We start from the raw sequence: 13,590 nt of genomic DNA on the forward strand, positions 1-13,590 counted from the left end.
TTATTTTTCAGTCTAAATTATTTAATTTCAGACAACAATTCAAGCACGAGAAAGCAAAGCATGTAATAACTTTACATAACATCAACACCCTGGACTGAAGGTCACACTTCACACTTCTGGTGTAAAAATGAAGTAAATGTGCTGCTTGGACCACACTCGGTTGAGAAAAGTGAGATCATTCACTACATTGTGCTTCATTATTTCTGTTCTGTACAAAAATAAAAAAAACATCTCTTCCTGTGCAGCATATCTGTTACAGAATAGCCATACACACATTTCACATGAGAATCCAAAAATGAAAATCCAAATATATAGAAACAATCAAACAATGCTTAACATTTAACTCCACACTAAGATGAATGATACCTAAACTTACTTTTATAACTTTGCACCTGCAGACAGGCGGCTGCATCCTCATATCAAAAAGACAAATAGCACAATCTGCTACAAAATACAATGAGTAATACATATGAAATAAGAACAAAAACTTTTTTCTTTTTTTTTTTTCCTGAATCAGGAAAGAAGAAAAATTCCAGGTGGAGGGTGGAGCTGGTGGTGGAGTGTGGAGCAGAAGGAGTGCAGGAGTCTCAGTGTGTCTGTAGAAACTGTGTAGAAGGACAGAGCAGCAGCAGAGCAGTCCAATACACTGATGAGCACACAGGGATGATGGTGGCCCTGACATTGTGTCTGCCAGCGGAGCTGACAGTCATCTCCACTTCCTCTGGTTCCTCTGTCAGTCACTGCTGGATGAAGCTCACCTCTCCACCCTACCTCCGAGTAACACGACCCAGTCAGAGCCTCTCTCCACACGAGCTGCTGCTGCTACACACACACACACATTAAAAACACGTGTCCTCTTCACTCTCACCTTTATTATCTTCATATATCTCATCGGCCGATATAGTTCAGGTTTTTACCAATTGTTCTTAAACAATAAAGGAAAAGTTTAACGTGTTGGTGTAAAACAGAAACACCCTGACGCACAATATTTCTGCTTCACATCAGGTGCAGCTCTGCTGAGAGGCATGAATCCTCCTCATAGAGAGCAGCGATCAGAGCTGAACTGGCCTGTGATCCTTTTCTTCGCACCATGTCGATCACCACTCGAGCTTTGTCTGGCCGGTTCAGTGTTGCAGCAGACTCCATTTCATCATCTGTTATCACCCCGCGCTCCAGGAGTTTATCCAGAAGCTTACGTAGAACAGGTTCAGACACTCTGCTGATAAACTGTGTCCGAACAGACATCAGCATCTCTTCTGCTGGGACATTCTGAGTCCATACTGGGACTCCCCTGTCCGCTGGGATGGCTGGACTCCCTGCTAGACCCGGACCTGGAAGATGAACAAGAAAAGCAGTTGTGTTCAAGAACCATATCGCTATAGTATAAGTAAATTAAAACTAAAATTACCGCCTTGCGGCATATGAAATATTAACCACTTGTGTGAAATTTGGTCATAATTTCTGTGTGAAGTCTTGAGTAATAGCTAAAAAGCTAAAACCTTTGACCACCAAAGTCTTATCAGTTTGTCCTTGAGTACAAGTGGACATATGTGCAAAATTTGAAGGGATTCCCTTGAAGAGCTCTGGAGATACTAGGTTCACAAGGCCAACGTCATGTTTTGTGAGGTCACCGTGACCTTGACATTTGACCTTCTGTCAAGGCGTTTCTGAGATATCGTGTCCACAAGAATGGGACAGACGGGCGGTCGGGCGGCTCTGGCTTTCTGGAGGTAACCAGTCACCTCAGTGATGTACTTGTGCATATGTGAGATGTGCTCATGGCTTTGACACACACTCCTGAGCTGCACACAGCTGTTGCGTTCACTGTTGCCGGTTGACATGAAGACCAACGTCAACCTGCTGACATCCAAGTTTGATGTTGGAAGCAATGGATTAACACTGACTATTGATTAAATATTGAATTTAAAATGTCTATCTTATCTATTCTACTATCAGGTGGAGGGATGCTGCAGGTGGATGAAGACTTTACCCGTCAGGTCAACTTCACGCTCCCAGACATGTGCATTTGTTTGGTCTCGGACCGTTATAGTCGCCTCTTCTGTGTTTGCAGGCAGGCGGATCTCAAACATGGGGTGGTAATTTGGTCCAAAATCCAGATCAAGATCTTCTGTCTGAAAACCAGTAGCACCGGTTTCAGTATCTTGATAGCATCCAAAGTAAACTTAAGGTAACCAACAGCAGTTTTTACGAATTGTGTCAGCACGTTAAAAAAAAAAACATTTTATTTGAACTACTCACTTCAGGCTGTATTTTAAAGGCCTTCAGACAGTGAACAGAGTAACTTTGATCTTTGGTGAGTATGCATTTGGGAGGCGCCTGGATGTACTTCGAATTTCGCTGTCTTGCGCTCACCTTCAGAGACATGAGAACATGTAAATTAGAGTTTTATATCATCACAGATTTTCTCTTTCATATATAGTTTGGACTGAAAGTGAAGCTGCAAAATTTCTTAAATCTTTACCTCTTCCAGAGGGATGTTGTTTGGCAGGAGAAACACGTTGAGGTTTTGCTTCCGTGTTTTTGGGTTTGGTGGTCGGAGGAACAGCAAAACCTGGCCGCTAACTGTTTTCATGTTGTTCCATAACCTCCCTAAAATCTCCAAAGCCCAGGCTAGGCCAAAGGAAGAGAGATGAGGGACTTTGACAATCACATGGGTGTCTGTGATCTCCAGCGGTTCGAGGATGCTCATTCCATCATCAGAGATGTGGACGACAGACAGCAGGCCTTCAGAGAGCAGAGCTGTGAAAACACAGAGGGATTCAACATCTGTTACCCACTACAGCCTCATTACAATGATAGTAATGATAAACCTCTGATTGCTTGAGTTTTTAATGAGCATGGTGACAGTTACCGGACATACGCCACAGTGAGGGTGTTGGGACGGATGTTTGTTGAGATTGTGGCTGTAATAAACTTTATAGAGGTTCATCATTGCTCTGACAAAGCACAAGGATTTTCTCACCATCCTTTGTTTCACAGTGTGGGAGGTGGAGCTGACACACAGCATCCTCAGAACACTTGATACTGAACAGCGGCCCTGCAGCCGCCTTGCCAGCTGATTGGAGGAGGCTCTCGTCCCATTGGACATTCCTGTAGAGCAACTCCGCCTCCTGAGCCATAACAAACACCAGTCCAGTAGAAGTACACTGGAACCCACCTGGACCAGGACACCTGAACCTGTAGGACACAGAAGGGCAGACTCCACTTAATGAGCCCTGAGCGACCAGAGGAAAAAACGAATGAACGTGAAGGTAATGCACCAAAAAAGCTGTTTGCCAACCTCGAAAAACATCAGAAGAAGAACTGTGTTTCTGAGGGATTTACAGCAACCGGCATGCATTATATTCAGTTTACGGTCAGGTGTCTAGTGCTGGCAATTAGAACGACACAACTACTGCTGAAGCCAGTTCATAGGAACATTTGAATGATCTTTATGAACAAGTCATTGCAAATTCCAGCAGGAAAAATCTCACATTTCTGAGTCTGTCAGGGCTACGAATTTGAAACCATACACTGACTTGGAGCATCCTTTAATTTGAACATCACTGAGCTCCATATTCAAAGCTGTTCAGTGATGATCAGAGAAGACAGACTGAAGACCATGAAAAGCACGGTGAAAACTGGAAACACAGCAGCAGCAGCAGCAGTAGCAGCTAAACCAACAGGTGCCCAATCTGATTAAAGCTTCCAAATGTGCAACATGGGTTTTAGACAGCTAGCACCAGGATGCAAGGAACACACACAGGTGAGGGAATCATAGATGAAATAAGAAGGAGGGGTTTAAAGCACATACAAATACACAAACACAATATCACCATATGACCAAAACTGCAGCAAACACATCAGGACATTGCTGTGACTCAGAAGAGGAAAGCTGCTGGGGAAGCAGGTTCTTTGCCTAAAACAGTCTTAAGCGATTTTATCATATGATCACCTGTATAAGACTTGTGCAGATTCAGTTTGCAGTTCAGGCGTGAAGTCTGTCGGAGGCTGGGATTCAAAAAGAAACAACATCAGATGTTTTATTAGAACTCATGTTCAGTTGAAGCAAACATATATTCTTACGCAGTCCATCCTTAACTGAAGCACAACGTACACGTCAGAGAGAAACTGTGTGAGGGTAGTTGGTGCCACATAGCATAAAGGGGAATGGTAATAGTTAGAAATGTGTTTGTTGAGGTCAAGAACATGTCACAAACTTGCTCAGCAGTAAGAAGAGATCCACAAATCCAAAAACAAACAAACAAAAAAAAAGAAGTTACAAACTGTTTTGAACCAAATTCTCATTTTGTGTTTCCCTGGAAAGAGTTTCCTTGCTTTCTTTTGAAGTTATTTTTAGGGCATTTTTGCCTATATTCTGATAGCAATAGTGAGAGAGAGTGAGAGAAAGAGGGGATGACATGGAGCAGAGGGCCACGGGTCCGATTCGAACCCAGGGCCGCTGCGGTTAGGACTAAGCCTTCATGGTACGCGCTCTTCCAGGGAGTAGCACAAAGAGGTATTTTCATACTAACACGGTAACTTTGAGACACCATCGCAGTAATTTTAAAACAACCTCATTAAGGTGACTGATCAGGCATCGTGACCTCGAACAACAACCAATGTCACAGAAAGTTGTCCAGATTCTAAAAAGTACTTGAAATGAGAAATTAAATTGGGATAAATCTGTACAGTGTCTTAAAGAAATGAAATGTTATTTTTTTAAATTGTAAAATCATACAGAAACTCCTCTCCTTATTTTTCTGCTCCAAAGAAGCACTACGGGAGATATTTGTTGAATTCTTTGAATATTTGTTTTTCCATTGCCGGCGGTGAGTTGAGCCCTTACATTTGTCTGGAATATCAGGATATACATGATTTTTCTCTCACCCTTATCAGCTTTGAGTCATCCTCAGACACATCCAGCTTTGTGTCTGCTGTGTTTGGGTCCAGTTTGACATCAGAGTCATCTGATTGGAGGAGAAGACAAAGAGAAGATGTCAAAAATCAGACAGAGAATGTGAGAAGATTCCCCACAGCAGCAGCTCAAAGCCTCCTGTCATCACTTTCTTTTCTACTGGCTGTGCATCAACCTTGAGCGGACATGTCTAGCACGTCTGCTACTGAGTATGGATATGCTAGCTGCCTTTAATCAGTGACACTCACCAGCTACAGCCGCATGTTGTTTTTGTGCGTATGCTCTGATACACAGCGGCTGCACTTGTAGAAAGTCAAATCTGGAGAGAATGCTAATGAGCTTTTCCTTCATGTCAGCAGTTCATTTGTTTTAGGAATCCGTGACTTGTTCTGGTGTCAGACACAAGGATGCAATCAGGCCTAATTAATGCTTGTGGATCACGGACCTGCGGCGACACTTTAGCTTAAAGTCATTTTTTTTCTGAAAACAACACATACCTTCCCCTTGAACACACAGGCTATCATTCAGCACGGTCGTCTTGATCAGAACGATCTGTCAACAGTTTTTCTTACCTTTATTTGACGATGATGAATTCTGTGAGCACAAATCTTCCTCTTCAGCAGCAGGCTGCACACTCACTGAAAATATTTAGAAAGCATGAAAATTGTTTGATGAAGACTCATGTTGCTGCCTGCTGGCAAGCACAACTTTCTCACACTTACATTGAACGCAGCTGCTGATCCTCCAGTCTCTGATATTAAATTTAGACAGAAATCCATAACAAATACTGGGTGTTACATTTTCTCAACTGCAGAGAGGAGAATAATCAGCATGAGTATCTTTACATTAAGAAAACACAGAATATCTACTGCACAATCTTTCTTTGATGAACTCAAACTCAAATCAGTTGATGCTGACTATGCTCACTGCAAGGTGAGCACAGATGTTCTCCAGAGGTCAGACCAAAATGTCATTTATGAAAGGAGCACACGCTCATTTAACAGTCAGATTTCATTGAAGACACATTGATGAATACGAGTACATTGTTTCGGTACTCACATGTTTTGTCTATGGAAGCTTTAAACACCCTGTTGTTGACCCTGTAGGGACAAACACAACCACAACAGTTAAAAAGTCAGTGGAAAATAATCAGATTTTGTTTGAGTTAGCTTTATTAAACCTGACAGTGATCAGTCCAGATCTGTCTCACCCATCTGAATATTAACTGATAAAAATTAGCTTTAAAGGATCAGATGAAAATGTATAAGCAACCTGTCTCTCAACCAATCAGATCTGAAGGCAACACTACAAGGAGTCATCAAACCTTCTATTATCTCTCTATTTTTCTATACTTTATTTTTTCAGAATTATTTTCACATAAGAAGCATTACTGCTTCCAAATTTACAATTCATGGTTAAGAAAATGTATAATAACAGTTTTAAATGACTGAAAACAAAACAGCTAAAGAGAAAAAAAATGAAGGAAAAAGGAAAATCCATTAAATTAAAAAAGGAAGAATATTTGATATAGGTTGGATACAGTTTACATTTATATTCATAAATATTCATATTATAAATATATACTGAATGGTGACAATGGGTTTCCAGAGAGCTGATTGGCTGTTCATAAAGTTTGACGCTCTGAATTGATCGTGCTTCAGAGCAGGTTAGCCATGCACTCCTCTCACTGCTTCACTGAGGAAAGCAGCCACTGAGTGGGTTCCAGACTTAAAGGAAACATGGGCTGACTCCAACCCTCCACTGACCTCAGAGTCTCCAGTCTACAGTGTGGACTCTCAACAAGATCACACAGCTCCTTCAGCTCTGAATCCTGCAGGTTGTTTCCACTCAGCTCCAGTTCTCTCAGATGGGAGGGGTTGGACTTCAGAGCAGAGACGAGAGAAGCACAGCTGATCGCTGATAAATTGCAGTCACTCAATCTGAATAAAGTATAAAACATGTAGATAAAAATGATTTATTATCCAATCAGATATGTCGTTGTTCTTGCGTCGTTGCTCTGAGTTGTTCTTTAAAATGAGTAGAGAGACTTTGTCGTTCTATTATTGCGGATCATCGTAATGTCAGCCTGCTACAGAAACCGCCCAAATGTGACCACAACATTCATACATATTAACAACAACAACAATAATAATAATAGTTATAGTAAAATAATTGCAGTTATTGGAATGAAACTTAGAAAACCAACAGTGTGTTCCTTTAAGCATTTCCTCCTTAACACATTTAACAGGTACATTCAAACCCAGGAAAAAATTTTTTATAATCTCTCTCTCTCTCTTACACACACACACGCACGCACGCACGCACGCACACACACACACACACACACACACACACACACACACACAATTTTAGTAAACACACATTGGTCCTAACAGTTCACTGAAATGCAATGAAAAAATAAATGTTTTCTTTAGCATGTGAATTTGACTTTCTTTGTCCAAATATTGACTCTGAGGATCTTCTGTAAATTGTTGTGATAAAAATGTATATATTTTTCATAACTAACACTGGACATTTTCTACAATTTATTTACAAATAATTAGTCCCCTGGCTGTCAGAATATATGTTTGGGAGTGTGTGAGTTCTGAAGGTTTAATTTAAGTGAACAGAAATCATTCATGAAATTAACTGAAAATGAGGGAATGATTCTTAGTGTAATAAAAGAAAACAGTCAGTCAGTGACCTGACCTCAGAGTCTCCAGTTTACAGTCTGGATTCTTCAGACAACCACACAGCTCCTTCACTCCTGAATCCTGCAGGTTGTTTCCACTCAGCTCCAGTTCTCTCAGATGGGAGGGGTTGGACTTCAGAGCAGAGACGAGAGAAGCACAGCTGATCGCTGACAGATTGCAGTCACTCAACCTGAATAAAGTATAAAACATCTAGATAAAAATGATTTATTATCCAATCAGATATGTCGTTGTTCTTGCATCGTTGCTCTGAGTTGTTCTTTAAAATGAGTAGAGAGACTTTGTCATGCTATTATTGCGGATCATCGTAATGTCAGCCTGCTATAGACAACGCCCAAATGTGACCACAACATTCATACACATTAACAACAACAACAATAATAATAATAATATAGTAAAAATAATTGCAGTTATTGGAATGAAACTTAGAAAACCAACAGTGTGTTCCTTTAAGCATTTCCTTTAAGCGTTTCCCGGGAGTGTGTGAGTTCTGATCATTCATGAATTTAACTGAAAATGAGGGAATAATTCTTAGTCTAATAAAAGAAAACAGTCAGTCAGTGACCTGACCTCAGAGTCTCCAGTCTGCGGTCTGGATTCTTCAGACAACCACACAGCTCCTTCACTCCTGAATCCTGCAGGTTGTTTCTACTCAGCTCCAGTTCTCTCAGATGGTAGGGGTTGGACTTCAGAGCAGAGACGAGAGAAGCACAGCTGATCGCTGACAAAAAGCAACACCTCAATCTGTATAAAGAATAAAACATGTAGATAAAAATCATTTACAATTCAATCAGATTTGTCTTAATCAGAGATGTTCTCTAGTAGAGAGTAGAGTGATTTTGTCATTCTGTTATTGTGGATCATCATAAAGTCATCCTACTTACAGACACCATCCAAATGTGACCACAACATTCATACATCTATTCATGTCAACACAGATTCATAACATGCTACTGACCTCAGAGAATCTACAGAGTGTAAACTACTCAGAACTAGGCTTTGAACTTGGTGAAAAACTCATTCAGTCCAATTAACCATAAAAACTGAATTTCATCCCAGATTGGCTGGATGGACATTAGAAGGAAACATTTGGCTTTTATATTCCTGTGTGTGTTTGTCCTATATCTTTTCTTTATGCTTTTTTCATGGCCACTCACAACTCAGACAAAGCGGATTTTTCAGGTTTTATATGTGCAGTATTATTCCTATTGGACGACCCCAGCAGAGTTATAGATTTTCCAGCAGGGAGCAGTGATAGCGTGTGTGTGTGCGTGTGTCATTACTAAAGACAAAATATTGAAATGAACAGAAACAAACTATTTCTGCTTCAGGCAGCAAACTTTACAAATTCAAAACAAATATTATATCATCTACACAGATTTGAAAAATGAAATAAACTAAATAAATAAATACATTTTTTTGGAAAAACTAGCAGTTGATATTTTCTGCAATTAATCTAAGAAACATTTTGCAACAGCAGGCTACATTCAGTAAAATATGAAAAAGAAAATGTGGACAGAACAAACTTGCAACTTTATGAATGTAAGTTTTGTACGTACTGTATGTAAATTGGGTTAAATGGAAAATGAAACATATGAGTTATAGTCTACTAACTGTCAGTTAATGCCCTGACCTCAGAGTCTCCAGTCTACAGTCTGGACTCCCCAGAAAACCACACAGCTCCTTCACTCCTGAATCCTGCAGGTCCCAGTTTCCTCTCAGCTCCAGTTCTCTCAGATGGGAGGGGTTGGACTTCAGAGCAGCGATCACAGAAGAACGGCTGATCGCTGACATATTGCAGCCACTCAATCTGAACAAAGAATAAACCATTCATATTAATAAAATCATTCAAAATCCAGTCAGATGTTTCTTAATCAATTAACGTTCCTCTAAAATTAGGAAAGTGATGTCTCCAGATGTGTCACCCTGATATGACGTGCCGAAATAAAGCTACACCTGAACATAAAGGACGTGTCGGGTCCTCACCTAGTCATTCGACTACGATTTTGGGGAGATGCAAGCACATCATAGGTTGCTCCTAGCATGAATCTAATCCTACCTGCTTCCATGTCGCAAAACCTTCCTCCAGCTAAGTTTTTGTCTTTTCTTTATTGTTGCAATCTGAAGGTCTGTGGCTTCAAATTATCCAGCAATGCTGACATGAAAACAGAACAACGGTTACTGTTTTCAACAATAACTTGGAAATAAATTACAAATCAAATTTGATGGTGTCATGCATAATCATCACTTATGTGAAAAAACTATGTACATTCTCTACTGCTGTAAATCACACACAGGGTATTGACCAATGAAAAACTGACACTGAAAAGATTTGAAATAAATATATACAAAAAAAAAAAAAAATCTCCAGTCAGCAAACCGACCTTAGAATCTCCAGTCTACAGTTTGGACTCTCCAATCCAGCAGACAGCCGTTTAATTCCCGAATCGCTCGGGCTGTTTCTCCTCAGGTCCAGCTCTCTCAGAAGGGAGGGGCTGGACTTCAGAGCTGAGGCCACGATTTCACAGTGAGTCTCTGAAAGTCCACAATCAGTGAGTCTGTGAGTGGAGAATATATAAAATTGGTTACAATAAAATCAGACATATTGGAATAAAAATAAACTCAAAACAGGTCATAATTGATCAACGTCTGGTCTTCACATTCGTGGTTCAGCTAATCGTATCTTATTGTCCTTGACATGAAACAATAATTGTCATCACTCTCTCACACCTGCATACCTTTAATGTGAATCTTGGTTTTATTTCAATCTTGCAGAAGACGGGAGGGGAAATGAAGTTACATTTAAGCTTCCATAATGTAATCTGATATTATTTTTTAATTGACTCCAAAACATTCATTTTTTCTTATATCTTACACTAAAAATATAATCTCTCCTTGAAAGCTCTTTGCTGCATTGTTTAATTAATGTCATCAGACACTGACCTTTGGTGTGTGTGAGAAGACTCTTATACATTCAGACCTCTGTTCTTGGCTAACACTGTGCATTTCCTGATACTACTCTCCTCTACAAGAACAAGAGAGAAATGTCTTATTTAAGAGCGTATGGAAAGACTTACCTCCACTCTTCAAAATTAAAAGTTTAATAAACAATTAAGAACACCCCTGATAATGTCAATACATTTGGAGGTTTTACATCTACACTCTTGGTTTGGAATGACCAGTAGTTTATGTTGGCTAATATTAATGTTTTTTTAACTGTAAGGACATAATATTGTACAAATTACTGAGCCAGTTCACTAAATATGACCTTTCTGTGAAACTGTTACACTATGTTTTAGCATTACCATTATCCCATAAGTGTCACCTTTACTTTGAGTGGACCATGTTTTGTTTCATTTGTTTTAAAAGGGGTTGAGACGTCCCCTAACGTCCTCCACGCTCATTGTGACTTCAGTAACCTTTGGAAATTGACACAGATCTTATATAAACTTTACAAAACACCTTGTAGAAACTACTTAGTCTAACTTCACCGCATTCACTGGTCACTGTAAAATACTACTGTGTTATAAAATTCTCCTCATCACAACCTCCTAAGTCTGTAATAAAGTATTCCACAGATTTATCATTAGACTCTTCAAATTTATGCAGAAGAACCAGAGATATCATCTTCGTTTTATTTCACAAATTCTTCTTCCTTGGCACCACCAGCCTGTAACCTACAGCAGAGATGCGAGGGGAGTACGGAGGTCAGGTAAATTCACTTCTTTGTAACACCACACTGCCAGTTTGTTTTTAATTTTCAAACTTCAGACCCGTATTCAGACCCAACTGACACTGACTCAAGTGACATGACTGATGTGGATGAAGATCAGATCCCTCTTTATGACCAAATAATGGAGAGTACTAGGAAATTCCAAAAGGGTTTTACGTACGTTTTCTTGCCATTGTGAATGTAGCATCAAACAGTACAAATAAAGAAATAGAAAATGACCTTGTAATTTCTGCGACATAAAACTAAGGAACATGAGAGTAATTGAATACTGTGTATATCTGAATGTGACTAAAGCACTAATCTAATCTACTAATCAGTAATCCTAATACTCAGGACTCACTGAGCCTTCCTGCAGTTCCTCACAGCTGGGATCAGTCTCCGCTGTCCCTCCAGCGATGTGTTGTACTTCTTCGGGTCCAACTCATCCAGAACCTCCTCTGACATCTGCAGCATGTAGGCCAGAGCTGAGCAGTGGATCTCAGAGAGTTCCTTCTCTGACCTGTTCTCTGACCTCAGGAACTCTTGTATCTCCTGTTGTATTGAGTGGTCGTTCATCTCCATCAGACAGTGGAAGATGTTGATGCTTCTGTCAGGAGAGATATCATCTCTGGTCATCGTCTTCAGGTTGGTGATGGCTCTCTGGGTGATTTCTGGACTGTTCTTTGTCTGACCCAGCAGGCCTCCTAAGATTCTCTGGTTGGACTCCAGAGAGAGGCCATGAAGGAAGCGAACAAACAGGTCCAGGCGGCCATTGTTACTTTCAAGGGATTTCTCCATGGCTCTCCTCAGGAAGACATCCAGAGATGGGTGACGGCTATCTTTGTTTCCAAAAATCTTAGAAATCTTCCAGAGAGAAGACTTTGGGTTGGAGTCACTGTGTTTATAGTCTTTTCCCAGGAAAGCCTTCAGTACCTCTGTGTTTCTGTTGGTGTAACAGTGGAACATGTAGACCGCAGCCAGGAACTCCTGAATGCTCAGATGAACAAAGCAGTAGACTGTTTTCTGGAAGATCACACTCTCTCTCTTGAAGATCTCTGTACAGACTCCTGAGTACACCGAGGCCTCTGTGACATCAAGACCACACTGCTCCAGGTCTTCTTGGTAGAACATGATGTTTCCTTTCTCCAGATGTTCAAAGGCCAGCCTCCCCAGCTTCAGAAGAACTTCCCTGTCAGCCTCCATCAGCTCCTGTGGACTCGTCTCATGTCCCTCATCATATTTGAACTTCTTCCTCTTTGTCTGAACCAGCAGGAAGTGTGAGTACAGGTCAGTCAGGGTCTTGGGCAGCTCTCCTATTTGGTCTGCAGTCAACATGTGCTCCAGAACTGTAGCAATGATCCAGCAGAAGACTGGGACTTGAGACATGATATGGAGGCTCCTGGATGTCCTGATGTGCGAGATGATTCTGCTGGACTGCTCTTCATCATTGAATCTCCTCCTGAAGTACTCCTCCTTCTGAGCGTCAGTGAAGCCTCGTACTTCTGTCACCCTGTCAACACACGTAGGAGGGATCTGGCCGGCTGCCGCAGGTCGGGAAGTTATCCAGATGAGAGCCAAGGGAAGCAGATTCCCCTGGATGAGGTTTGTCAGCAGCACGTTGACTGATGACTCCTGTGTGACATCAGACACAACCTGCCTGTTGGTGAAATCCAGTGACAGTCTGCTTTCATCCAGGCCGTCAAAGATGAACAGAACTTTACAGACAGCGAGCTGCTCTGCTGTGACCTCCTGTAATGTTGGATGGAAAACCTGGAGCAGCTTGAGAAGACTGTGCTGCTCATCTCTGATTAAGTTCAGCTCCCTGAACGAAAGCAGAATCAGCAGACTGATGTCTTGGTTTTCCAAGCCCTCTGCCCAGTCCAGACTGAATTTCTGCACTGAGACAGTTTTGCCAACACCAGCGACACCTTTTGTCAGAACCACTCTGATGGGTCTCTGTTGTTCAGGTAAGGCGTTAAAGATGTTGTGGCACTTGATTGGAGTGTCATGTACAGTCTCCATCTTGGAAGTTGTCTCAAGCTGCCTCACCTCATGTTGGGTATTAACCTCTTCACTCTGTCCCTCTGTGATGTAGAGCTCTGTGTAGATCCTGTTGAGGAGGGTTCCACTTCCTGCTTCATCACTTCCTTCAGTCACATGTTCACAGCTCCTGCGTAGAATAACCTTATGTTCATCTAAAACCTCCTGCAGACCACTATCCGCTGAGAGAGAGGTAATAGAGAAAAAAA

At 41.1% G+C, this 13,590-nt stretch overlaps 1 protein-coding gene across 1 annotated transcript in view; it reads right to left on the reverse strand.

Moving 5' to 3' along the window:
- The window catches only part of LOC111668380 (NACHT, LRR and PYD domains-containing protein 1-like), a 15,257-nt gene continuing 1,667 nt past the window's right edge, over positions 1-13,590 (reverse strand). The window contains exons 4-18 of the mRNA XM_023424425.2: positions 11,703-13,563; positions 10,014-10,187; positions 9,263-9,439; positions 8,200-8,373; positions 7,628-7,801; positions 6,685-6,858; positions 5,978-6,018; positions 5,491-5,556; positions 4,891-4,970; positions 3,956-4,011; positions 2,984-3,198; positions 2,483-2,760; positions 2,260-2,373; positions 1,991-2,132; positions 1-1,331 (exon numbers count right to left, since the gene is read on the reverse strand). Coding sequence (XP_023280193.1) covers positions 997-1,331; positions 1,991-2,132; positions 2,260-2,373; positions 2,483-2,760; positions 2,984-3,198; positions 3,956-4,011; positions 4,891-4,970; positions 5,491-5,556; positions 5,978-6,018; positions 6,685-6,858; positions 7,628-7,801; positions 8,200-8,373; positions 9,263-9,439; positions 10,014-10,187; positions 11,703-13,563 — 4,061 coding nt within the window. The 3' untranslated portion in view covers positions 1-996. The remainder of the gene's footprint in view (positions 1,332-1,990; positions 2,133-2,259; positions 2,374-2,482; positions 2,761-2,983; positions 3,199-3,955; positions 4,012-4,890; positions 4,971-5,490; positions 5,557-5,977; positions 6,019-6,684; positions 6,859-7,627; positions 7,802-8,199; positions 8,374-9,262; positions 9,440-10,013; positions 10,188-11,702; positions 13,564-13,590) is intronic.

Source organism: Seriola lalandi, unplaced genomic scaffold (assembly GCF_002814215.2).
Source record: "Seriola lalandi dorsalis isolate HSWRI2012SDOR001 ecotype SW California unplaced genomic scaffold, Sedor1 jcf7180002054736, whole genome shotgun sequence".
Lineage (NCBI taxonomy): Eukaryota > Metazoa > Chordata > Actinopteri > Carangiformes > Carangidae > Seriola > Seriola lalandi.